At 42.3% G+C, this 27,019-nt stretch overlaps 2 protein-coding genes across 6 annotated transcripts in view; both read right to left on the bottom strand.

Annotated features, from left to right (window-relative positions):
* Positions 1–1,147: 1,147 nt before the first annotated feature.
* Positions 1,148–15,499, bottom strand: lbr (lamin B receptor). The gene is made up of 14 exons (XM_068708770.1): positions 15,378–15,499; positions 11,882–12,056; positions 10,972–11,187; positions 10,263–10,337; positions 8,408–8,597; positions 6,589–6,785; positions 6,105–6,159; positions 5,667–5,861; positions 5,465–5,568; positions 4,848–4,973; positions 4,503–4,671; positions 4,189–4,269; positions 3,838–3,960; positions 1,148–3,037 (listed from the first exon to the last, which is right to left on the bottom strand). The coding sequence occupies exons 2-14, from the start codon at positions 12,050–12,052 to the stop codon at positions 2,877–2,879; spliced, it is 1,863 nt and encodes a 620-aa protein (XP_068564871.1). The 5' UTR covers positions 12,053–12,056; positions 15,378–15,499; the 3' UTR covers positions 1,148–2,876.
* A 3,846-nt stretch (positions 15,500–19,345) lies between these two features.
* The window catches only part of enah (ENAH actin regulator), a 111,986-nt gene continuing 104,312 nt past the window's right edge, over positions 19,346–27,019 (bottom strand). For all 5 annotated transcript variants that reach the window (XM_068708766.1, XM_068708765.1, XM_068708764.1 and 2 more), the window contains 3 exons: positions 26,739–26,823; positions 24,456–24,513; positions 19,346–23,139 (listed from right to left, as the gene is read on the bottom strand). In XM_068708766.1, coding sequence (XP_068564867.1) covers positions 23,102–23,139; positions 24,456–24,513; positions 26,739–26,823 — 181 coding nt within the window. In that variant the 3' untranslated portion in view covers positions 19,346–23,101. The remainder of the gene's footprint in view (positions 23,140–24,455; positions 24,514–26,738; positions 26,824–27,019) is intronic.

Raw genomic sequence — 27,019 nt, 5'->3', positions numbered from 1 at the left:
TCTACTATAACTTCTTTAAACATACTCTACTATGACTTCTTTAAACATACTCTACTATAACTTCTTTAAACATACTCTATAACTTCTTTAAACATACTCTATAACTTCTTTAAACATACTCTACTATAACTTCTTTAAACATACTCTACTATGACTTGTTTGGCATCTTATACCATAACTTTTTTCTGACTTTTTTTTTTACATAATATACAATTTCTTTATTTATTACATGTTCTGACGTAGTTTGACTTTTATGATTCTTTCCAACATATATGAAATGGGTTTTTTCTACATATTTTACCATGACTTTTTTTTTTTTTTTTTTTTACTTTTTTTGACATTTTAATGACTTTTTAAATTAAATTCAGGACTTTATTTTAAGATGGACATCTTTCAAAAGCATTCTGTTATATATATTATTTTTTAATCCAGTCCTTATTTTACTTGAAATGAGAGGATGTTTATTTATCATTAGAGTATTTATTATAATGTAGGCTACTTCAATATATATGGGACTAAATCATAGCACAAGTTAGACATTACTGTGATGTTCCGGACCTTTGCATGAGGAAAATCTCTCTAACTGGACCTCGCTGAATTCTAATTGAATACTTCTGTAATTTACTATGACTTTTTGATGATTCTTTTCAACATTATTTGCTAGCACTTAATTTCACTTTACTATGACTTATTTTGACAGATTATACAAAGACTTTTTCATCAAACTATGCCATTTTCTTTCTACATAATATACCATTGCTTTTTTCAAAATACTATATTGACTTTTTTTCAATATACTATACTATGACTGTTGTGATGTAGCATGGAGCATTGCTACCAGCAATATGACCCCTTTATAACCGTGAGCTCTGTGACTGTATTCTCAGAAGGAAGTTACAAAGGATCTCTAGTTTCTGAAATCACGAGGCAAGTTTTTTTCTTGTTGCTGTTTTCACTCCAAAAATGGGAGTGGAACTGCTGTCTGGCATTAGAAACGTTTTCCCTGAAGTATGCAGGTGCTTAAGGCCGTTTAACTTTGCTTAAGATAGGTTGTCTAGAGGCCTCCGTACAGCCACTTTAATCACAGTGAATGACCACTGATCCGGTCTACAAGCCGTCCAGTGAACAAAGTCCACAAAAAAGCAAATACTGTAAATCTTTATTTTCAGCTGCAATATTTGTATAGAAAAGCTTTTTCTAACCACTGTCACAGATGTGAGGCATTGTTACTGACAGCCTGCTTCACCTTTTTACTTTGCATTCATTTGTACATCCAACTTATTGCTTTCCACTCAGACTGCCACACCAAGGAGACAAGTTCACCAGCACCATATTAAGGAAAGATAGATAGAGATATATATAGACCATAATGTGTCCTGTGGCATATCTAGCATCACACATGCTTTTTCTCTAATCAGGTGAATTTGTTTTAATTCACTTTTGGAAGTCTTGTGGAGACACATGGCAGATCTAAGTGTAAACATAACTACAGTGGTCAAAATTCAAACAAAAACCCAAACAAATACAAAGCAGTATTAAATATCTAATGAAAAACATTACTATTAGCACTACTGTTATCTCCTTTACTGAAAATAACATGAATTAAAAACAAGAACAAAAAAACAAAACTATTTACAAAGAATTCAGTCAGCACAGCATAAGAAACATGTTACCTAGTCTAGTTCATAAATTGCTACGTTTGTACTCAGCTACAGCTGCACAGGCGCAGAAATACTTTTCGTTTTTGGGTTCACAATTGCTAATGCACAGTCAACAGCTTTCCATGTCGTCACAGTATAAACTTCATTAAAAGTGTCATTGTCATATTACCTTCAAGTTAAAGCTTAAATAGGTTCAAACCTAATTCATGTGGCAGTGGTGGGAAATGAACAACCAGTTCAAATGAACAACCAGTTCAGCCTTGCAAAAACAAGTCGTTTGCAAGGCTAGGGGTTAGCATGACGCGTGCGATGTGGATGGGTGCTACTTGTTCATAACGGATACAAATGCTATTGTTGGAACAAACAAAAACAAAAAAACCTCACTTTGCTCTCCTAAGCACACACTCCCAAGAGACAGTGTGTACAGCAAGGTGAGGGAACCTGAGGTAGCAAAAAACCAAATCAAATCACTTTGGGAGTAATAATCTAAAAAATAAAATAAAAAATGCCTCTTCACATTAGTGCAGTTTTCTTGAAACCTCCCAAATTAGTTTACACTCAAGTTAAAAAGTCTATAATCAAAAAAAGATGCAACCAATTTTTAAGACAAAACTTTTCTAACTCATCTTTCTGACAAAGTCCTGGGTCCTGAGAGAACATCAGCCCAGTTCTTCTGAGCAGATCATTTCTGATAAGTAGCATTATGAATCCCATCCTTCACAATATACACACCCAGTATAGTTATAGTAGGAAGGCGTACTTACAAAAATGATTCATAATAGCCAAGCTGACATTTTGAATATGGGAGCAAAGAGTAAAATTATGCAAATGATTGGATATTGTTGAAGTATAAAACAAATGTCTATATACAAAAATATACATCCTAACAAGACATTTCTAGCAGAAGCTTTTTTTATTCATCCCCCAACATTTGAAAACTATTCCAAGTTTATATTTTTTTGAGGATTTCTATTAAAAAAAAGAAGTAAATTCTTCAAATAGTCCACGATACCAACGGGTGCCGTTTTCTCTGGCATCAAAAGATTAAAAATACTGCCGCTCCTTCATTCCAGAATCAAGATTTGAAAAATTCTTGGATTTAAAAAAGATTATAAAAAGTAAAATCAGTCAATTATCCATTCAAATTTAAGTTTTTTTTTTTTTTTACTATTGGGTAGAGAAGGCCTCAGCTCGGAGAGTCCAGCACCAGGCTCCTCAGTACACGCGAGGAATGATCCGGTAGCGGACAGTCCGGCAGTACTCTTCCCACGCAGAGCCGTACTTCCTCCTGCACTCGCTCATGTCACGGGCGTCTCGGTGCACAAGCAGGATGATGAAGTAGATCATGTAGTACCACGGCAGGAGGTGGCTGAAGCCTGGGGGGGGGGGGGGGCAGAGAGGACGGGACACTTTAACCCGACTGTCATTCAAAGTAAACTGTTCAAAGCATTATTATCCTCTGGTAGTTTAGTCACTGGCTTTTTATTGATTTTTCTTTGGTGATTAAAATACAAAAATCCATAACATAACATTTCTTTGGTACAGAGCTTTAGGTCAAGTTTTTCCGTGACACTTTTCAAGAAAATCCATGAAATGAGCTGGAAGGTGTTGGTGAGCCGGGGTTTTATTTATTGATATTCATGACAGGGACGGTGTACAATAAACACACGTCACTTCAGGACTTGAAACCTGCTGTGTTAAACAGATATAGCTGAGAACTGATTTTCATCCCCAGTTCTACACAGTAACTATGAACTGGATAAGATCTGGACGTAGGCTCTGGGACAAAGTGGGCAGCTTCAGGTGTTGCCATCCTGGTTTTGTTTGTTTTTGGAACCAGAAGTGACCATATTTGGATGAGAGTGTGGAACTCGTGAAGAGCGAGGCTCAGAGGGGACAGGTCCTGTTAGCAGAACTAACCGCTTACTTGGTTATCCAGGTGCATCCATAATTCATGTTATTAATTGGGATGCTAGTTGTTGTTTTTTTAACAGTACATACGTTAACGTCTGTTCCTTGGTGTCTTAGTACAACAAGCTAGGTATGGTGAGCGCAGATGCTGATTACTGCTGTAATGTTGAATAAATGAAATACAGTCTAGTTACTATGATTCCTTGTGTGAACCGTGGAAAATACTCAAGTGATTTCTTTTAGTGCAGATGTGAAACCCACTCACCACAGGGTAGGGACCAGGCCAGAGCCATCAAAAGGTCTCCCAGGTAGTTGGGGTGGCGGACCACACCCCACCAGCCGGACACCAGCAGACTCTTTCCTGTAGCTGTGGGGATCGTCTGCAGATCTGCAGAGAACAGACAGACAAAGGTTACCACAGTGATACAGACGGGGCCAGAGAAATGAAAGGGAGAGTACTCCACACACACAAATCATTCCTTTATTGACTGTAACTCTAGAGAGCTCATACATCAGGAAATCAATGGCTGGTCCACCTTAGTAAGCTTCCCTTGATCAATAAAGAAATGTTTAGGTCATTACACAACTATGACATTAATCCCACAACAGAACTTACGAGACAGGTTGGGGTCTGATGGGTTTCTCCTGAAGGCGTTCTTCTCAGAGTTGGACTTCCTAAAGATGTAGAAGCCGACGACTGAAAGACAGAGACAAAGAGAAAACTTAAACATCCGACTCAGCTCTACAGGCTGGGCAAATAAAATATGAACTATTCGTCGTTTTTTAATTGAATTAACTGACATTTGTCATTGAGTAGCTGTACCTGACTGTACTCAAGATAAAGTAACAAGAACTATAGACACATGCAGGAATGTAATGAAATAATGCAGATGTTGAACAGTGACTGTAGTCCGATGCTCTGCTACTTACGTTTGAGTGTGACTATGGCTGCGACGGCGGGGAGGCTCAGGGGGTTGGGGTGGCTGACCAGGTAGTAGGCCTGCAGGGTGTAGGTAAAGGGAACCCACACCAGATCACCAAACGCCAGCATGAAGCCAAAACCATCGTGCATCAAGTCCATGGTGGTCAGGATGGCCTCCTGAGGAGAAGAGAGACATTCGTCACTCATTGTTTTCATGAAAGTTAGATGGGTCAGAAGTTGATCTTTTTTTTTTTTTTTTCCCATCAATATGTTCTATCAAATTTCCTCAAAATATTTTTGAGGAAATGTCCGTGTTACAGCACATTTGTTGGCGTGTGCTCTGCTGAGCGTACCTCATTCCAGAGGCCGTCCACCACGTAGAGCAGCTGGAAGAGGTTCACGAGGATCATGGAGTATGACGGAGCATCCAGACGCTGCACCTTCATCTCAGCCAGCGCCATCGCAAAGTTGATCAAACACTGAACAACGAGACACAAATAAAATGAAAAATCATTACCAATGTTTCATGTTTCTAATACTGAAGAAACAATGTCGTGCAGGCCTGATAGAGCCATGTCCACGAGCTGCTAGAAAATCTGAAAGGTCTGTATTAACCTCGTAGCCACGAACAAACCAGGTGCTCATTAAGCTCATGTCATATGTCTGAGGCTCAAAATAGATTCCATATGTGGCCACCAGAGGGTGTAATGTGTATAGAAAATGACAGGCCCACTGAAACAGATGTGGAACTTCAACTCTATAATTAGCTGTGGTATAAAAAGGTACATGTTTAAAATAACATGGTTGCTACTTTCACTGTATTTGGCTATGGAAATACAAAAAGGCATGTTTTGCTTATAATAATAATAATAATAATAATAATAATAATAATAATAAACGTATTACTTCAAGTGCTCACTAAATGTATTATTGGGACAAACGTTTGCTTTGGTGTCCCATGACAACTCACCCAGCCAATCAGACCAGGGCGCATCTCGCAGAAGAACTTCAGGTCAAATTCTTTGATGCGTGGATTGAGCTCATGTCCTTTGAAAAAGTCATAGACCACGTTGCCTGGTGGAATAGAAGAGAAAAGAACTCAGACATCAGGAGGAACAACACACTGTGTCTGAGCAGTGAGAAGGTAACTCTGCATCCTTCCCCCCCCTTACCAGAGCTTCCCCCCAGCGCCAGCTGCTCCGTGGCAGCGTACTGAGAGCGGACATACAGGTAGACGCTGAGCAGGACGGAGATGAGGAAGCAGGCCACGGTCAGCTGCAGGAAGTGGCTGTGGATGTAGGTGAGGTCGACGCCCTGGTGCACCGCCGCTGCTGCGGCTAGAGAGCTCACCGTGATGGCGAAGAAACCTGGAGGGACACAGACAGCTTTAGGTACAGAGGGGACGGAAGAAAGAGCGACGTGGAAGACGTCACCTGCTTGAAATGTGAAACTAAAAAGAAAGAAAGTTGAATCATCAGCCTTCCAGTTAAAGTAACAGATGGGTCGGCACCTCAATCTAACATTAGCCGTCAGTATTGGTGAACGCTAGTTGAATGAATGACTTGATTGTGGGTGGGGTTGGAGACAACGCTCACTTCACACAGCCTCACCATTGGTTCTGTACTTCAGCCTCTCCCCAGACCGAAGTGGCATGCCCTCGCTCAGCTAGAGGGAAAGAAAAGAAATCTCGATTAACTGATGCGCACCTGCCTCTGATCTAAGGAAGGAAGTATTATTTCAGCCGACATACCAAACACAAAAAAATGTAATAAGGTTTATCATTTAGGTAAGTAATGTAAATTAGTGTAAGATGAGCACAGCTTTCTTTTTCCCATGGACAATCTAATTAACTGTTACTCCTGACCATTAATCCAATCTCTGCCTCCTGCCAGAGATAACTGAAAGTCATGCGCTGGTTCACGTGCATCTTCCCTGTACCAGTTAATAGAGAGCAAAGGCAGCTACCACCTCCACTGGGTTCAGTGAAGTACTGCACTGATGGTGACTGCATTCATGTGCATCAACACTGACTTTATTTCTCTTCATTAACTCATGCGTGCTTCTTTCTTTGTGTGTTCAGTTCTTCTCACTCACCTTCCCAACAGGCAGTACGTAGAGCAGGACCTGGAATAAGATCCAGAGGATCACAAAGCCAAGAGCCTGAGCATCCCAGAAGGCTTCAAGAGGGGGCAGAGGGGGAGGGAAGGTGGTCAGACTGGGGTCCTCCTGGTTGACCTGGAGTACCAGGAAGAGAACCCAGGCGGGCAGGAAGAGCAGCCAGAAGTATGCTCCTGGAGAAAGGAAAAGACGGTTTGATGAGGATCGTTTTACAACGACACCACAGTCTAGTGTATCGCACAAAGCAAATGATTAATTCTTCACTAGGGATGTTAATAATCAACTGTTTCACCGTTAACCGTAAACAAGAACTTTGACCAATTAATGCTGTCAGTTAAACAGTCAAGTAAAATATATATAAAAGAATGAGGAGTGGCTCGTCACTAAACCCTCTGAAACAGAGCAGGTTCAGGGTGTTCTGTGGCCTTGATTTTTATTTCAATATTCAAGTCCTGAAGTAGAGAGAACTAAAATATATGTTCTGCAGTAAAACACAGTTCAATGCCATAAGTTAGACAAAAAAGAAAAAATGCTAAAAAACAAGTTAAATTTATTTTATAATTTATTTTACATAAATTGGCAAACAATGGAATCTATCTATCTATCTATCTATCTATCTATCTATCTATCTATCTATCTACACACACACACACACACACACACACACACACACACACACACACACACACACACACACACACCCACTTGGTGTTACTAATGTTGAAGAATAAATAAAAAAGGAGGCTCCACATGCTGTATATATATTGAACTATTCACATTTGACAGTCTTTCCAATCCCGCGGTGGGTTTTGGGGTTCAGAGGGTTAAAGGAGAATAGCGGGTCCTCCTTAAAAGGTCAGCCCACCTTAAGTGAGCCTGAGTTGTTGCTAACTTCAGTGCTAACCCTTCACTTTAATCAGCAGGTGGCAAGCAAGACACAGGAGCTTGGCTTGTGTCTTAAGGAGTTGTAGTATTTATTCACCAACTAACTGTGTGTATACACACACACACACACACACACACACACACACACACACACACACACACACACACACACACACACACACACACACACACACACACACACAGCTGCGTTCACAGCTATGTTACTGCTGACTTCATGCTCATCGTCACTCTCTCTCTTTCTCTCTGGACCGGACGATCTCCAACGTTATGTACGGCAGACAGACGGCCGACGACCTCACGACTAAACTAACTGATACGGTGGACTCTCCCAGACGGGTTAACTGGAGATTCGGTGCCTCTTTTCCGCATACAGTGCGGTTGATGAATGGTGAATTTACCCCGTTTGTACATCGAGCTATCAATGCAGCCGAGTGTCTCGTTAGAAACTTCATCCACAACACCCCCGCATGCAACGAGCCACTAATCCTGTCGGTCATTGAGGTTCGGCTAGCTGTCGAGAAAAACAAAGAAACAAAACTAGTCTTTACCTGCACTGCCAGGATCACTATCGACTGTGAGCCAACTAGTCCTCCTGGTGATTATGAGGAGGACATGTTAACACCCACTAACTAACTAACTAACATGCAGTATGATGAGTGACCAGAAAAGTAGAAACCTATGCAGTATGATGCAACTGCCCTGTAATTAATACTGCACTCTGTGTCAGGAGGGTCCACACTTAAAACGGAAAATGAAAATACATAAATGAACTGAAGTGTGAATAGAACAGTTGTGTGCCTTTAAAGCAGTGGGCCCTAATTTAAACTGGGAGTCTCTGAAGATCGTCCCCTGGCTAGTTGCTGCAGGTCTTGTCCATCCTATAACCTACCTATCTTGCCTCCGAAGTCCAGAGGGGTGGTGGGGGAGGCAGCGGGAGCAGCAGCCAGCTTGGCATCCTTCTCCTCCAGCTGCTCTGGTTTGGCCTCGACGGGTTTGGCATCTCCGTCGTCCTTCCTGCGGCGCAGATTGTAACGGCCTTGGCTCCTATCAGGCTCCGCCTCTACCGTAGCCTCAGATTTCTGAAGAAAGAGGTTTGGATTATCAAAAACATACAAATCAAATTCAAAAGTTGAACAAGACATGGGCTCCCAATTTCAACAAAGTCTCAGTGACATCACTTGATCGACGAGGTTTTGATCGTCAGACCTTCATCAGGTAAAGTTCCTATAAACAAATCCACGTAAAGGCTGTGTGTTTCCATTTAATGTCTCGTCTACAGTAACTTAACCCGATGAAGGCTCAACAGCTACAAGAGAAAGAGGTTTCACAAGTTATTTGAGATTCCCAGTTCTAAATGTCATGTGTTTTCTTGTATATTAATGTGTGCGTTGTCCTCACTACATATGAACATGACATACTATGGTGGACACATGTTTCACGTAACTAGTCAGACCTTTGATGGAGTCAAGTGTTTGAATGAATTTTGAAGACAAAAGGCAGCTTGACTTAACTTACAATATTCATGCACTTTTTCAGGATAACTATTGCAATGAGCACTATTGTGTTAAACCCACAATGAAATGAAACAATAAGTGGTAATTGACGCTTCACTACGTTCCGCCCCTCTAACACAGACCGGCCAATCATAGTGAAGCATTGGTCAGCCTCCACCAGGGTCTGACAGCTGCTACATAGACCGATTGAAAAGTTGAGGCTGGTTCTGTGGACGTGGAGCTGGTCACGGTTAAAGGTTGTGTAGTGGTGATACTCGTTACCTGGAGAGGTTGGAAGGAGATGCAAGTGTATAAAACATCATGTTTCCATGTAAAAACATGCAGAGCTATCATTAGTAGAGTACACTAGCGCTTCAGTTACTGAAACACCCTGCTATTCATTTAAATATCTTCACAAAGTACGGCTTTACTTTCTCTGTTCACTAAAAAATATCTTCACGAAGCTATGACTGCTCTCAAAAGCCTTCTAACAGAGGGAGTCCCTCTCTAGGGTTAAAGATTAGGTCTCATAACCATACAGACTTACAGTGACTTTAGAGGCTAGCTGGTCTCAGCTCTGTAATCCTACTCGGGGATCTCATTGAGCCAAAAACAAAAAGCTAGAAAAATGGGACAAAACTGTATTGAAACAATATGAAGTATATATTTATACATCAACTCATTCTAGAATCACAGATGTCTGCCGCTCCACACGTAGGACCCTAAAAGGCAGGGAATGTAAAGAAGTAGCACATGTTGGTACGCCATGTGACCGGCTAAATGAAGCACCATCTTGTGAGGGGAGCCTCCCTCAGTTGGCGCACACACACACACACACACACACACACACACACACACACACACACACACACACACACACACACACACACACACACACACACACCGTGCATGCATCATGACATTCCATGAGCTCCAACTTACCTCAAAGGCCATTCACTATGAGACAGCGAGTAGCGACTGGAAAATCAGTTGTCTGTTTTTTGTAATAGTGTCTGACAAAAATTATGTCAACTCAACAGTGGAAAAAGGTGTGAATAGAACAAAGTGGCAGTAAAGCCTTCAAATCAAATGGTGTGTTCACACATTAACTGGAGTGTATTTCATGACTTTGGTCTGTCTTCATATGCTTTGATGTTCATTTGTGTACGGGGCAATGTGCCTGTCCACCATGGATTAATTTCTTGACCTTTTTCAACACAGAGCAAAAAAAAAAAAAAAAAAAAAACTCACCTCATTTACTGTGTTATTCTCCTCTTTCTTTTCATGCTTATTGTTGCTATTGTTCTCAGCTGCCTTTGTCTGTGGCTGCCCGTCAAACAATGGAGGGAGATTGGTGGAGATGAAGAGAGACAAAGGGAGGGGGGGGGAGAAAGCAACGTGAGGAACAGGCAGAGGGAACGTGACGGGTTCGGGTCAAAACCCAGGATGGCAGACAGACAGAAACCCCAAAACAACATGGTGATGATGATTGAGGACATTGTTCCTTTTGACAATCAACTTTGATTTCAGTCAAGACAATTTTATTTATCCAGCCCAATATGACAAATACCATTCACGTTTGAACATGAGTGCAACATTCTCTCTCTCTCTCTCTCTAGACATAAAGCTTAAGTAATTAATTCCCAGAGGAATCTCAGTGACCAGCTCGTCTGCTGACAGCACTGAGCTCAACAGCCAATTGACATTGCTGATACTTGGCTATCATTTCTTTCATAGACTACACTAACATTAAGGGGACAGTCCTCTAGGACATGTTACTCTGTAGCACGAGATAAAGTGAAGTGATGCGACACTACATCTGCATATGATGTCATGTAGGTGGCAGAGATGAACAGTACCACTTTATATGGCACAGTATTCACTCCTTCTGATATCCTTTGATCTTTCAGACCCTCCAACATCACCCGTGCTGAGACAAGAGGATGAGACGGCCACTTACCAGGGGACTCAGCCTGACTTCTAGTGAATCCTTCAGCCTGGTATCCCTGCGGGAGGACGGCGTGCCGTCCGTTATAGCTGCAGCAGCGACAGCCGGCGCCGTGCGGGAGGACGAGCGCCGCGTGGTCCTGGCTGGGGAGCGGGAGCGGCTGCGGCGACGGCCTGGAGAGCGGGAGCGGGAGCGAGAGCGAGGGCGGATCGTGAAACCTGAAGCCCTCTGAAGGAAAAACAGCAATTTAGAACAAAAGGAGGGATTGTAACCAATAATAACAAGTGTGCCTTGTTTAATAGGAGAGACAGAAAAGACACAGTCTCATCTTGTGTATAGTATAATAGTTTCACACTGCAGGGTCAAGAAGAGGTTGTCTGCAAGGCTTGTGCAATATAATGGTATTCAGATATCAATTAATCAGATATAAATCGGTCACAATTTGGGCTTCCTGCAATGAAATGAACATGACAGACTGTGATATTGGCGTTTAGCATGCGAGCTTCGCTCATGGAAAACTCAGCTGCACATCAAATCAAGCGCTTCCTCCACTAACAACCAATTGAGACGTTTTGGTGTGTGAGCGTCCTATGGCAACAGTCTGTGAGATACTTTCCTGACTGTTGGACTGCAGTCCAGAGTGGAAAAGTAGTATACTGATTATATTACACATTTTAACAGAGAACAGACAGTTAAAATGAAAATGCACTCATTTTAATGTAAAGAATTGTCAATAATAAGCAGGAATATGGCAAAACATTGAAAGACAGAGCAGTGCTCTGTTAATTTAATTTTGGGTAAAACTATTGGTAAAAGGTAATTTTGCTTCTAGAAGATGCACTGTGACTAAGAACCGCTCTCATTGGAATGCAAAGATTTAAACAAAACAAAAGCATGTTATGTCATGAGTACAGTTTGCTACCATGATGTCTTGCTCCCTGAGCTCCAGCTCGGTACCGTCCTTGTAGATGACGGTGTAAAGACTACTTTTGGCATCGAAGCCCAGCACCTTGACCTCATAATACAGGCTGCTGCCAGGCCAGCGGCCCATGACCATGTCTCCTCTCTGATACCTTACAGCAGGCATCTTCATCGACCTGAGAATAAGTGAGAGACGAGAGATATAGTCGTGAGGGAAGAAAGAGACAGAGAGTCAAGTACAGAACACAGAGACAAGGACAGGTAGGAAGGGAAGCACAAAAGGAAAGGAGATAAAAGATAATCGTTTTTAGTCTTTCATCAAAAACAGAAGCAACGTACATTTTGTATTGCATGAATATGGAATTTTGTACTTATTTATTGAGAAAACTGTCCATGCAGAGTACAGAGAAGGATCAATTGATACAATGGCAGGCATTGTTATTGAACCCTTTCTGTTTCCATACAGTCCAGTGAAGCACAGCATGAGCTCAAACTTCTACAATGACTACAGTGGCATCTCGGAATCTCAATGGGCTCATTGTCACTCACTCTGCCTTGGCAGTTACATATTTGACATACTGCTTTCTGTCCGTCCACTGCATTCACAGTGCAACTACGGCTGGACAATTCAGTTGCCGTAATTAATGAAGCAATGTAGCCGACGAACACAAACTGAAATGGTCTTAGAAAAACAGCAATTGTGCAATTTATCGTGCGATTGTACAGAGCAGATGTTATTCAAAAAGACACACTCAAGGGTTAGAGCAACCACAAGAGCTCGCGTTGAGCTGGAAGACGCTCTAGAGCTGAGGAGCTGAAGTAGATGAGACAGTCAAGCAACCCGCTACTACAACACACCAAGAGATGAGTGGGCTTGTACTGGCCCCTCCCCCAGGCATTTAGACTACTCTTCAAAATAATTCACGGTGAAATATGTTTAACCCTAGGAGGACAACAGAACAAAATGCTGGCACTCTCCCCGTAGTCCAGGCAGACACACTGAAGGGAATCCCTGAACCACACAGGAAAAAAGTCAACCCAATCTTCCTTTCCAATTTAACGGTTTGCTAATGTGTGAAACTAATTTGGCAGATGCATGGTGTTGCATGCAGCAGGGTGAGGTCATCCTTTCACTAAAAAAACAACAACACAGGTTATATTTAATTTTTGTCCGCCAACGGCCCTGCTAGTTGTCAGACTGTGATTAAGATTCTTCCGCTGTGTTCAGATAATTCAACAGTCTCATAAGGAGGGGTAAAAGGGACAATGCACCACAAAAGGGCTACTTACTTTAGCCTACACTTTAGAATGGCAAACACCGACTGTAGTGTGCACCGCTGGACACAATGAGGTAGGCCAGGTCAGCATTATGGAACATTAGTGACCAGGGAGGCTCAGTGTCTAGAAAACCGCCACACTGCTGCAGAACTGCTGACAGGTCCGTCCCTGCTAGGTTTACCCAAAGCTGTCTGTCTGACAGAGTCGTGCCATTCAAGTCACAGCCAACCAGGCTAGGGTTTCTAGACCAGCCACTGTACAAGTGACAGGAAACTGAGCTGTAGTTGTGGCTGTTAGGTTCGCCAAATATAGCAGCCAGTTTGAGGACAACCGTACAATCTAAACTGGTTAGAACAGTCGATCAGTTTTACAGCCACTGATTTTCTTCCATGTTGCAGAAACCTGAATGATTACCACGTGGAAAAATAAAAAAAAGTAAAGGCAAACCATGAACGGACATGCTTGTGTTACACACAGCTCATTCAAAAAAGCTCTATATTAACTGAGATAAATGGAAACACGTTTCTGCTTCTCTAAATCACTTTCCCCATGTGTCACCACTGCCAGCATGAGAACACAGGGGAAGCATTACAACAATGTACAACATGTTTGATTAGTAGCACCTGAACAAGAACAGTGAGTTACTGGAAGTGGAGAAATACTGACACACAAATTTAGATCTTTAACCCCAACTCTCTACTGGCCACGATTTTAGCCACATACCCTAATGACAGCCTCCTGTCAGCAGCATTACTAATTAAAGTTCCAGCGGTTAACACAGCGCCATGCTTCAGTAAATGGCAGGTGGCATATAGAAACTGCTTTGAGGTTAGGATTAGTTGTTCAGGTTGTGCTTTTTACCCTAAATCGTCCACCTCAGGTGAAATTAGGCATGTACATCAAACAACTCCTTCATGTGACAATAGCCATTATGTTGACAACAAAACCACGCAGTTGTGCAATCAAACCGATGTGTACCGTATCTCTTTTATGCCTTTATAAAACACAAAACCGCTTTACAGTCCTTTAAGTAATCAGCTCGCCAGGATTACAACAAGTAGGTAGGGAGAGTCAACATAAGTGGTCAACTCTTAATCCACTGGTAACTGATCTAATCTTTTTAAAAAAAAAAAAATTAAAAAAAAAAATCATAAAAATCCACACCATGCGAGTGAAAAAACCCTCAATGTGACACACCCGAGGCTCGTCCCTGCGCTGCTCTCCTGGCTTACCAGCAGAGTTCCACATGGGATGTGACAGTCGGGGCGGGACCGTGACCGATGACAGGTCATCAGATGTGAGGCCGGGCTGATGAAGAGATACGGGCTGTCCCGTAGGTGGAGTTTTCACAGAAGTCACATATACCACATAAACTTTCATTGCGCTATAATTTGGCATTAAGTTAAATTACGGTAATTACGAATAATTTGGAGCACTTTGGTTAATTGACTCTAACGTACTTTTTCCACTGCAGTCATTAAAATGAATACGTTTTGCTGCTTAATAAAAATGTGAGATGAGTGTGACAGTAGTAACGTTAGATGACATCCTTTGTAGCACAGCTCAGTCCTAATGTAACGGACCTGTTGCTTTAATAAAGTGCGCCTCACGTTAGCTCGGTTAGCTTCAACATAGCCCTCGTGCAGCTGTGAACAACACAACCGAAGGAGGGAAAACGTCATGCATTCAAACCTGCTGACGAAGACAACAAACGTCACATAAATAAACCGTGAGCACACGTGAGGATAAGTTAGACTAACAGTAAATCCAGAGATGGTATCCCTGCGTCTTTAAACCACGCACGTTAATGTGCACGCAATCTTAAAAGCGACCGGGCTAATGTTAGTGTTACTATTTAATTGTATGGTTCTCGTTGAGTGGACAGGCACCGTCTAATTTCTGGCCATCACACGATAGCGTGTCGCTAATCTGGAGACGCTCGGGTCCATAACGGTGACGTTATTGTTAACGTCCTCGTGCTGCTGGCCATAACTATCAAACATTAATAATAAAATTCTGAGCCATGAAGAAGAACGACTGCTGCTTAACATAACATAACAGTCGCTCCAGCCTCTTTACTTTGACCTGTGGAAACAAGTTAAGATTCCAGGAACTAGTCGGCGCCTGGTCTCCGTTAACTCTGCTACACCCACAAAGAGAAACGTACAGCGATTTGCCATTTTTCACCACAAGCCTATGCATTGGTCAGGCGAACTTACCTTATTATTGCGCGAGTAAGTCCAGTGAGTGAAACTGATAAAATATTCCTTGACAAGACGAGGAAGTAATAAATTAAGATTTATATTAAACGGACAGTGATAACGTTTGACGTAGCGCTCGTTCTCCCTCCCTCTCTGGGCAAAACCCACCAGTGACCAGGAAGGCGCGAAGCCTGCTGATTGGTTCGTTCAGCGTTCATTTCAAACGGCTCTGCAATCTGATTGGTTTTCGGTGGATTTTAACTGAGCCAGGATTGGTTTCGACTGGGTCGCGACTACTTTGTTTACTGGTGTCAAATTACCGCCAGACAAAATGGTAGAAGTAGCAAAACCATATGAAACACTCTTATAAAATAGATAGATCTATCTAGATAGATTAGATATATACTATATAAGATAAATAGATCTATCTAGATAGATCTATCTGTATACTATATACAATAGATAGATCTATCTAGATAGATCATATATGTATAAGATAGAATCACCGTTTGCTTCATAATTCCCCTGATGTTATTACATATCCCTTACACTAACACAGCTCTCAAATTATTTCATAAATTAACATAATAACGATTTAAGAAAATAGTAGTAGTATTAAAATACTAACATTACATTTCATAGTAATGTAAGATAAATTGTTTCTATATAATTGTTTAAACAGACACAGAGAGGAAGCAATTGTATGTTTCTCTATATTTCTGCCGTTAAACCATCATCATAAAGGTACTATACATCTGTTTACTCTTAATACAGATGTGTTAAATCACTTTGGACCAGTGTTGTAATAGACTGCACTTGTGTTGCACTGTGTTCAGATGTGATGCAGAATATATATAAAAAATAAATAATAATATTACTAAAATAAATATATATACAGTACATATGTATGTTTTATTTTACTATTTATTTTAGTATATATATATTTGAAAAATTATATATATATATTTATTGTATATATAGATACAAAATAAATATGTATCATATTGTAGCATCTCTGTGAAAGTGCACCATCAGCTCAAAGTGATTGAACATGAAGTTAGAGGCTCTCCGTGTCTCGTCTTCTTGAGGGACACGTGACTGTTGTGACACCTGCCACTTCCACCCAACGCTCGACAAACACACCAAGAGGAAGAAGGCTGATTTTGAAAATTCAAACACTCCAGTTAGAACATCAGCGCTCTCTCAGCTTCCTCGTCTCTCTCTCTGCAGCTCGGGGGCTTTTCCTGTCTCATCAGCCACAGCGCAGGCCCGTCTCTGACGCGCGCAAGTCAAACGAAACCTCAAATGAACTGCAGACGCAGCGCCAGACCTCTCTGTGCCCCGCCCACCGGAAGCGTTGGCGTAAGCGAAGCTGCACCGGAAACGTTTTTTTTACGAGCAGTAAAGTGCGGGAAGTGTCTGAAACACAGTACAGTTCATCCTGCCACACCCACAAACCTTTTGAGATTATTACTAAAGTCACAACTCATTCATTTAAAGTCAAATATGTTGCATTTAGAGAATCTGCTATTCGGTTTCCAGAACTTTAATACAATCAAACAGAGAGGAATATACGTAACTGTAAAATATCATATGCACAACTCCAAATGTACAAGTTCAAAGCCTTAACTCTCATCATGAAACCAATCAGAAGAGTAATATAAACCCTTTAAATGACAAGAAAGCTGGTAAATGTTCATTAATATAGCATCAAACAACTATTATCTATGTAAAGATATAGTAGAGTAATGTCTACCTGAGCTGAGAATGAAGTCGCTCTCCCTCTGTGTGCTCTAATGCGAGCTTCTCTGTGCCGGGCCTTTTAGTGCATGTAAGTGCATGTGAGTGCATGTTAATGCATGTGAGTGCACGTTAGCGCATGTGAGCGCGCCCCACTGGCTAGCTAAAGGCCGCCACTCTGCAATGCTCTCGCCCAGCGGTTACAGATAATAACGCCGTTCTGACCGACGGCGTCGCGGAAGCGTTGGCGCCCGCCATCCGGTCGCCCCCATCAGGTAAACACTGTCAGCACTGTTGCCGTTGTTTGCGCTGTTATCACCGTTAGCACCGTTAGCAGAGAGCCTCTGCCTCAGACGTCACCATGTGGAGTTTCGCATTGAGCAACCTTTAAAGGTTTAAGACGTTCATTATCTAAACACGTAACTGGTCGCTCATGAATGAGATAATACTCAAGTCCCTCGGCAAACAGTGTTTTTTTTATTTTTTAAACTGTCTCCCAAATAAAGAAACTAATTTGGTGTTTTCCACATTCCCCTCTATTTCCACAGCCCTCCCGTTTCTCCAACCCCGGTTTCTCTCACATCATCGCAAGCCGACCAACACAGTAAAGGAGAGCTGCGTTCGATGGACGGCTGAGCTGGAACTGGAAGCATCTCCAAGTACACAAAAAACAAGGGTTCCCCAAAGAAGTTGCCAAAAATAAAATATCAAAACCCAGATTTTGCACAATTTCCCCATAAATAATATGAAAAGAAAAGTTGAACAGGTGTGATGCATCTGACTCTGGAAGGGAGGGTCAGTACAAGCACAGTGAAAGGACACAGCTTGTAGTACCGTAGGTTCAAATCTTGGTCTTGACCCTCCAGCAGCAGCTCACAGACAGAAAGCAGCACAAGAAGAGAGAGCTGCACCGAGACTCTGGCCAAATCCCAATGTCCCCCCTTACGGACTCACGGACTTTGAGACGGACTCACGGACTTTGAGGCGCGCTCCCGTGAAGTCTGTGAGGGTTTAGGGATGTCCCACTGTCAAATCTTCAAGTGTTTGAGGCTCTCTGGAAGAAATTTTGAGCCCTTTATGAACCCTTTCCGTAAGTCAGCATGGTATGCTGACTTAGCCCAAGGGAATTACCCACAAGTCATAGCAACGTGACGTTAAACACGGGGTAACCCATGGAGACATTAAAAAAATAGGTAAACAAAGAGGACGGCTCACCTGTGTTCAGCCTGTCTTACTATATTTACTCAGAAACATTAAGGGTTAAAGATGGAACAAAAAATAAACTTGAAATCAGAGGATGTTTATTTATTTATCCATCAAATATTTGATTTAGTCATCGAAGATGTTTTGACAAAAAGAGTAAATAGATTATATGATGTTGCCTCTCATCTTTAGAGGAAAGAGCCTGAAGACGTTCAAATCAGGGAGTACAAATAATAAAATAAATACCCTCAATTATACATCTTATTTGTTGTCGTTTTCATGGTAACGTGATATGTTGCAGCAAAGTGCTGTCCCATTCCTATTTACCCCATTTCGAGCCCTTGCAGCCTCTCACACTCAACCACTTACCAGGTGACGTCAATTAAGTCCTTGAGGGTTCAGGGCTTAGGGTTTAGGGAGGACATTGGGATTTGGCTACTATGCACCATCAATCAGAAGAAAAAAACATGCTCTCATCTTCCTCTTCCTCTTCCGGTCGTCCTCAGCAGAACGGAACGTGAGCTGCCGTCAGACGTCGTTACAGACGTCGTTACAGACGTCGTTACAGATGTTACAGACGTCTTTACAGACGTTGTTACAGACGTCATTACAGACGTCGTTACAGACGTCGGGCCTGTTGTGATGACAGATGTGGGCTCACTCAATTCAATACGCTTTACAGCCGTAGCTGGTCAGGTACTACCAGTAGCTTTTGGTGCTAACGTCCACAAACGTATCGATTGCTGTAGAACTGCTATCGCTGAGTCGTTTCACTGACTTAAAGAGTCAGTCAGTTATATGGTTACATGTGGATCAGCTAAGATGTTGTGATGATGTTTCAATTCAGTCTGAAATAAAACTAGATTGAGCTAAAGGCCTTTACACACTGGGGACAATTTCTTTTGTCAATTAATTCATACAAATAAAAAAATAATAATGAAAATATTACGCAGCAAAAATAGTGATCTTTTGCACAGCACATAAAAGCATTAACCAATCACGTTCAAGGTTCACAACATCATTCTAAAAGAAACAGCTTCTAGTCTTGTATTGCAATTTTTATTTAATTTGCTCAAACAAAAACAATATGTTAGCATGTAAGAAAAGACTAATTAACATGAGAACAGTATGGTACAATGCAGCTGATCAAAGAATAAGTCTGGGAACCCATCCGCGTGACTCGCTTCAGCCAAACAACACCTGCAAACTCACCATTCTTTCAGAAAACTGGGATTACGGACAAAATATGATTCCGTCGGCAATCTGACATCAGCGTGGAGCAGAGGCCAAAAAAAAAAAAAAAAGGATTTCCAAGCAAGTGAAGAGAGCTGATTGGCTGAACACACAGTCTGTGCGACGTTTGAATGGCGTCACAGAACAACTCGGACTCATCTGGACTTCAGGTTTAGAAAAAAAATCCTCTCGGAGCGAAGAACCCTTACAGGCCTCGAGTCTCGAAGGCTTGATTGTACTTCTGTTAGGAAAGCAACCTCACAACTGTACCAAATGAATCACATTCATGTAAAAAAAAAAAAGGTTTTCAGGTGGGGAACAGTACCAATTCATTAAAATTCTCCCTTTAAATAAACATGACGAAAAAAGAAAAACAAAAAGAAGTCAAACTAAACAACTGCATGTGATCATAACGACAGCCCCTAGATATTATTACTAGTCATCTTTATATGTTCGACATATTAAATGCAACTTCGGAACAAGGCACAAACCACGTAGCTTCACGAAGAGACGAGCATTTTCTCCATCAGAACATCCCCCCCCCCCCCCCGCCTTGGCATCCAAAAGGACCGAGCGCAGCGTGTCGGACGTCTGTCTCGTTTCATAGATCTCTCCAAACAAAACGATAACGAAAAGAAATAAGTGAAATGAAAGAAAGGCGATTACGTTGATCAGGAGACGAGCCGAGTTGAATCCTTGAAAGGCGACGTGAGGCTCTGGTGTCGGAGAGTGTTGGATTGCTCCGTTTGTTTTTTTGTTGTTGTCTTAAAGTGCAAATCGATGCTGCGTGAACACTTTTGGCGTGTTTCCATTAAAAAAAGCGGACGAGAGGACGACACGACAGTAGAAACAGACCTGACCCTGATCGACCCATGCATTTCTCCCATCACAGTATCTTTTAACACATTTGAGCCGATCCGAAGCGAAGGAGAGGAACTGTGGGGGTTCTCAGATCTGTGACTTCTCAGACCTCCCAGCCCTTGAACGTAGATCCAACGGCCAATGATCGCAGAGCTTTCGCCGGGATCCCGGGTACCAGGCGAGATCCTCGGCTGCGTCTCCTGACCCTAATTTGCAAAGGGGCACTCCGCACAAACGCCTTCTGTGCTTCTGGTGAGGGAATAACCCTGAAGATGTCATAGTGATCGGAGACTAAACACATTTTGAACAGAAATCTAGAATCGAACCGCAAGTGCGAGTTTTGGCAAAGATACTATATTTATCAGGCAGGGAGCGTTTAATGTAACGAAAAGATGCCATCAAGATGAATTATGGGAAATGAAGGACTAAAAGCAGGATGTGTCAGCCTTTTGTTGATTCCACTTGTTTTTAAAATAGGCCTATGATGAATCCCTGGAGTGCCCCTTTAAATCACTATTACTGACATTAGAAGGTGAGCGGTGGTGACGGCACGCTGCTTCGCCTCGGGAGTTCTCTATCTGATGCTCGTAACAGTCGAGTTAGCACATTATTCGTAGATGCTCGTTGAAGAAACTAATCTTTCGGAGAGTCCCGTGAACCCCACTGTGGATCTGTCCTGCCTCCGGATCTCACTACGACAGCCAGCACAGAAGTGCAGCGTGGATTTATATCTTTATTTACCCGTGACCTCGACAGGTGATCTCGGAGGCAATAGCTACAGTATTTAGAACATCGGTCCCCCGACGTTTCCCTCTCAGGTTGATTGTACTTTTTAGTGAAACGAACTCGGCACCGAACTGAAAGAAAAAGCGGGTCTAGAGTAAAGTGACAGTCCCTCTTTATCCACGTAAAGTCTCAGGGGAAGTACAGTCTGAGGATTTTGACATTGGCAGGAGAAAAAGGCAAAGAGAGAGAAACAAAAGAAGGATGAAACACGTCGTCAGTAAGCACTAGAAATATTAAAATGGCACAATCACGTCCTCAGGTGGACACCATCATTTACACATTTAGCTTGTCCCGTTCACCTTTCAATAACTTTATAATGCAGTAAAATAATAATAATTATAATAAAAGGATTAAAAAAAAATCTGTTCAGCTCCAATGTGGCTAAAGACATAGTATCCTTGGATTTTTATAGAAAATAAAAAAGCAGAGTATTGTGATTTAGACACGGTGTTATCCCATGAAATCATGTGTTACAGCGTTGCTCTGGTATTCTAGTCATGTCAGCCTACGGAGTCACAGAATATCTGCGATAAAGTTGACAAGAGGCGGCGTGGCGGTAACATCGTCCGACGAGGGGCTCCGGAGGGCCAAAAAAAGGGACAGTTGAGACATCGAAAAACATGTTCGGGGGTGGAGTGGGCCTTTTAAAAAGAGATGCTACACTTATTGCTTGTAATTTCGTGGCAGACTCGTGACCTGTCGCCCGCATGGAAGGAAAAAAGGACCAAGACGATACATGCAGACAGAGCACCCGGATGTGACGAACCAATCAAAAAAAACGCACGGGAAGGAGAAGTCCGTTCCGTCCGCACGTCCGGCTGCTGGCCAACCGGCGTGACGGGCGTTAGCCAATCGGCGCTTCGCGGGAGGAGTTTGGTGGAGAGCTACAGAGAGGCGGCCCTCCGCGTCCACGGTGCGGACGAAGAGACGATGTCCACGGAGCGTTCGCTCCAGGACGGGGGTTACGCTTGCGGTTATGAATCCGAAGAGACGGACAAGAGAGCGTCCCGTTTCAAAAGGTTGGGCTATTGAGCTACTTGATATGGCCGAAGATCTACACTGAAACAGACATGGGTGATAGATGCTTTTTTTTTTTTTTCTTCTTCTTTTTTCTTCTAAATAACTTTTGTTCTCTTCTTTTGTACATATTCAGGTTAAAATAGTATTTGAGGAAGACAAGCTTTACAGTGTCCTGCAGTGGTGGACTTCACCAGAGACTGTCGGTCCCCCATACGCACTCATTCTCACACACACACACACACACACACACACACACACACACACACACACACACACACACGCACGCACGCACGCTACCCCTATGGCATTATGGGAAAAATAAAAGTTATTTTTATTTTCCATCCCCCGCTGTCTCCAAACTCTGTTAATAAAACGTGCCTTTTTGATAGTAAATCACAAGAGTTCGTATTCTTAGCATCAACGTTCACTTATGCGCCGATGGGTTAATACAGTATCATCGAAGAGTTCAGTATTGTTTGTGTTTGTGTGTGTTGTTATTATTATTATTATATGACAAAGAGAGAGAAATCATCTTTGCATAAAAAACATTTGCTTCTCTTTCAGACACTGTCCTGCAGGAAGCGATGCCCTCAAAGGGAGGAGGAGGAGAAGGGGGCGGGGCTTCGTAGATGGATGGATTCTGTGAGTTACAAGCCTCCCCCCCCCCAACCACAACCCTGTCCATTGTTGTTCCCGTCCGATGCTGTCCCGAATAACGTCCTCTCTCTCTGTCTCTCTCTGTCTGTCTCTGTCTGTCTCTCTCTCTCTCTCTCTCTCTATCGATGCGATTGCTGTCACCATTTTTTTATTGTTTGATTTTATTGTTTGTTGTATTGTCATGTCTTAAAATCGACTGTGGTCTTCTTGCTTTTTTGTTGTGGAAAGGGAGTTTGGGTCCTCTACGCCGTGCTGGACTTTCCAAGCTCCTCCCTGATTGCTGGGAACACAAGTAGAGAGATGCATGTGAGAAATGTAAGGTACCAAAACACAATTTAAGAAAAAATGCAGAAACCTGTGAAATCTATAACATTGAGAGCAGCTAGATGACGGTGAATGATGCTTCTTCTGTTGTAATTCATAGTTCTGCTCACTCAGCAGAACCGGAGGAAGCCAAAGCTTCATGTGTTAATGCTGCATTCTCTCTAGTGACCATCAGGGGGCGACTCCTCTGGTTGTATAGAAGTCTAGTCTAAAATGACTCTACTTCTCTCTTGATTTATTACCTCAGTAAACATTGTAAACATGAGTTTATGGTCTCAATCTCTAGTTTAAAGTCTTCTTCAATACAGCATGATGTTCATTTAGTAAATGATGGTCCATTTAGAGTCAAACAGACCATAAAGCAGGGTATGCTTTAGGGCGGGCTTAATGTGATTGACGGGTTGCTGCTGCTACCAGAGTTGCCTCTACGTCAGTCCTCCTCATTCCAAATATGGTCACTTCTGTTAATTGGTTGTGGAAAAAAAAACATGGCGACGGCCATATTTCAAGATGGCGACGGTGAAATTGCCGAACTCGAGGTTTAAAGTAGATAAAAGTACTCTGCTATGATTCATATTTTGTTTAACGTGTTGGTTTTCTTCTTCTTTAAAGTCTACTCTTTCTCCCTCATTGAGAGATTCTGGATCTGGCTCCGCCCCACCACCGCTGCTCACTCTAGCTTGAGCAGTGCGCATCAAGGACGACACTTTCGGCCTCACCAAAGTCGGCAACTAGCGGACGCACCAGACCGGTAAGTGTAGTTAGCATCTTTTATTCATGTCTTTTTGTTAGCATGTAACTGGTGGCGGCCTACACGGTGTGAAACGTACAATAAGTAGAAGAAGGAAGCTCCAGGGTGCGGTGTGCATCCGATGACTGCACACTCCACCGTGTTTGTTGTCAATAATAATGTTTTAACTTGCTGTATTTATGCGACTTTCCCTGTCGACATTTGCATATTAGACGCCGATTGGCTTTCCAATTAGTGACGTACCAGATCCAGCGGGGTACGTTTGAATCTCAGATTTTTAGTAGACAGACTAAGTACAGAAATGTGAAAACACGTTCCCAGAAGTCAGAAACTAGTGGGGTACAATATTAGGAGTCAAGTTGTAATAAACCAGAATAATACTTTAGTTTATTCCTCGTATTCAGGGCTGGATTGACCTTATTAGTGAGGCCCTGTTGACCCCCCCTCTGTGTTCTTGAACCTAGTGTGAAATCTCATCTCCAGCAGGATGACTGAAGTGTGTGTGAACGGATGATATATACCATCGATGAGCTCTTCTTTTAGCTTCGACAGCTCCTTCCTCATCTCATCCAGAATGTCCTGAAGAAAGAAAAGAAACAACGAGGTCATCTTTCAATACGAGCGTTCAAAATGTCCCTCAGAGAAGAGACGCACTAGTCTCTCCACCGTCCACTCCGAACCTGGCGTCCACAAGTGTCTTGAGTTCTTATGTTGACAAGTGGACAGCTTGGCTCAGTTGACATTGGATGGTCTGATCTCACTTTCCCGCTTCATATGCAAGATTGTACATTTGTGCACCATTTCCGTTTGCAAAGACCACATGTGCTGTAGTTTTAAACCGGCAGGGAAGCAGCAGTAGTAACATCCTACATATTGAATTTTAGTTCAATTTAAGAACCTACCAGAGAACCAACCCCCCGTCCCCCGTCTTCTCCACTCGCAGCCTAGACTCGCTTAATGACAGCCGAACTGACTGAGTATTTGTGTGTCATGAAGTTTGTGCTCTTTTGGCTCTAGATCACAAAGGGAATGACCCGACAGCGACAGCAGGTACAGTGAAGGGTTTGTCTCCCGGTCCCCGCTGCTGTGAGCAGTTGCGTTGGCAGATAGGCAGGACTCTGAGAGACTCTGGACTTATCTAACAGACTCATAGACTGAGGTCAGGAGGGAGGAGCCGCCTTATAACTGGACGGGTCCCACACATTAGAATTACATAGAGACCTTGTGTCATTCAGTCATTTTAATACATTATTAAGCGTCCATTATCTACGTTATTTTACTACTTTGTCTGTTTGCGTCTGTAGATTTCTCCTAAATTCACCAAAAGTTATCATTAGATAATGCCTCATTTGCATATTTAAACACAACATTTAAGAAAACTTGTAATAGCAAAGAATAATTGTTTTAGTGTAAAGTAATCAGCTGGAGAAGTTTCATGGCGATATCTATTAGTAAATATTTTTACCCTATTAACCTGTAGTGTCTCTATAATATACACTGCCTGGCCAAAAAAAAAGTCGCCACCTGGATCATCATGCCTAGTGCCTACTGTACAAGCCTGTGGGGGCAGTGCTATGATCTGGGGTTGCTGCAGTTGGTCAGGTCTAGGTTCAGCAACAGTATGTGCTCAAAGAATGAGGTCAGCTGACTACCTGAATATACTGAATGACCAGGTTATTCCATCAATAGATTTTTTTCTTCCCTGATGGCACGGGCATATTCCAAGATGACAATGCCAGGATTCATCGGGCTCAAATTGTGAAAGAGTGGTTCAGGGAGCGTGAGACATCATTTTCACACATGGATTGGCCGCCACAGAGTCCAGACCTTAACCGCATTGAGAATCTTTGGGATGTGCTGGGGAAGGCTTTGCGCAGCGGTCAGACTCTACCATCATCAGTACAAGATCTTGGTGAGAAATTAATGCAACACTGGATGGAAATAAATCTTGTGACATTGCAGAAGCTTATCGAAACAATGCCACAGCGAATGCGTGCCGTAATCAAAGCTAAACCCGGTCCAACGAAATATTAGGGTGTGTGACCTTTTTTTTTGGTGGCGACTTTTTTTTTGGCCAGGCAGTGTATATAATTTGACATTTTCTCTAAATGAGTTATTCTCAGCCAGAGATCTCCACTGCAGTAGCTCTTACATACAGCAGACTTTACAGTTTCATTCCTCTCTATGTTCTGAAGGTTTGTTCTTATATCATTCAGAGCCGGATTTACACATTTAATTCCTCAAAACATAGAGAACATAGATTTATTTTTGAATGGCTGTTGACAGTATTTTCTGATTTATGGAGTGATACAAAGATATAAAAAAATAATTCCCTCTGTGAAAACCTTTGACTCTCATACGTCAAATTAAATGAAAGAAGAATTCTGAACCTGGCTTTATCCAACGTTCAGATTTCTGTTATGGAAATGTTCCAAATTAGCACATATTTAATATGCATATATTTAAATTTAACGTTTACCATTCATCTTGACTGAAAGTAAGAAACAAACTGGAAAAGTCTCATGGTGAAATTAGTAAAAACCTCGACCCTGTTCATCTGTAGTGAAGTAAGAGAAGAAATTGATTTGCATTAAAACCCGTCAACATGTTAAACATGCGTATATATGTGCATTATGGATCGTCTCAATGAATTGAGTACAGCGTCATGGTAACGTGTAGAGGAATATTGTTTATCTGGTCCGGGGTGAATTTTTGTGCCACATCAGCACAGACGTGACAATGTGACATTCCCCCATCATGCGCACTGACGTAGCATCAAAACAAGAGCCTTCAAAATGACCTACCTGTTTCAATCTGTCATAGTCAACAGCTTCTGTTGGCACACCGTTGGCACTTAGGGATCCAGTAGGGGTCGGGGTGGACTTAGGTCTGTGAGGAGAGACAAGAGACGCACAACAACTCAGTGGAAGAGAAAGGAAAAGCAGACGGGAACGCCGCGACACTATCATCACGTACATAGAAATATATACACATTTTGGACCGAACTCATTGACTGATGGAAGCCAACGAAGTGTAGCCGGATAGATGTGACAACACTAATGCAAAGAAATGTGATTTCAACATT

Source organism: Cebidichthys violaceus, unplaced genomic scaffold (assembly GCF_023349555.1).
Source record: "Cebidichthys violaceus isolate CVI_PGR_0920_01 unplaced genomic scaffold, fCebVio1.0.p SCAF_14, whole genome shotgun sequence".
Classification (NCBI taxonomy): Eukaryota; Metazoa; Chordata; class Actinopteri; order Perciformes; family Stichaeidae; genus Cebidichthys; species Cebidichthys violaceus.
Note: the sequence above shows the minus strand (reverse complement) of the source record. Positions and strands in the feature narration are given on the sequence as shown.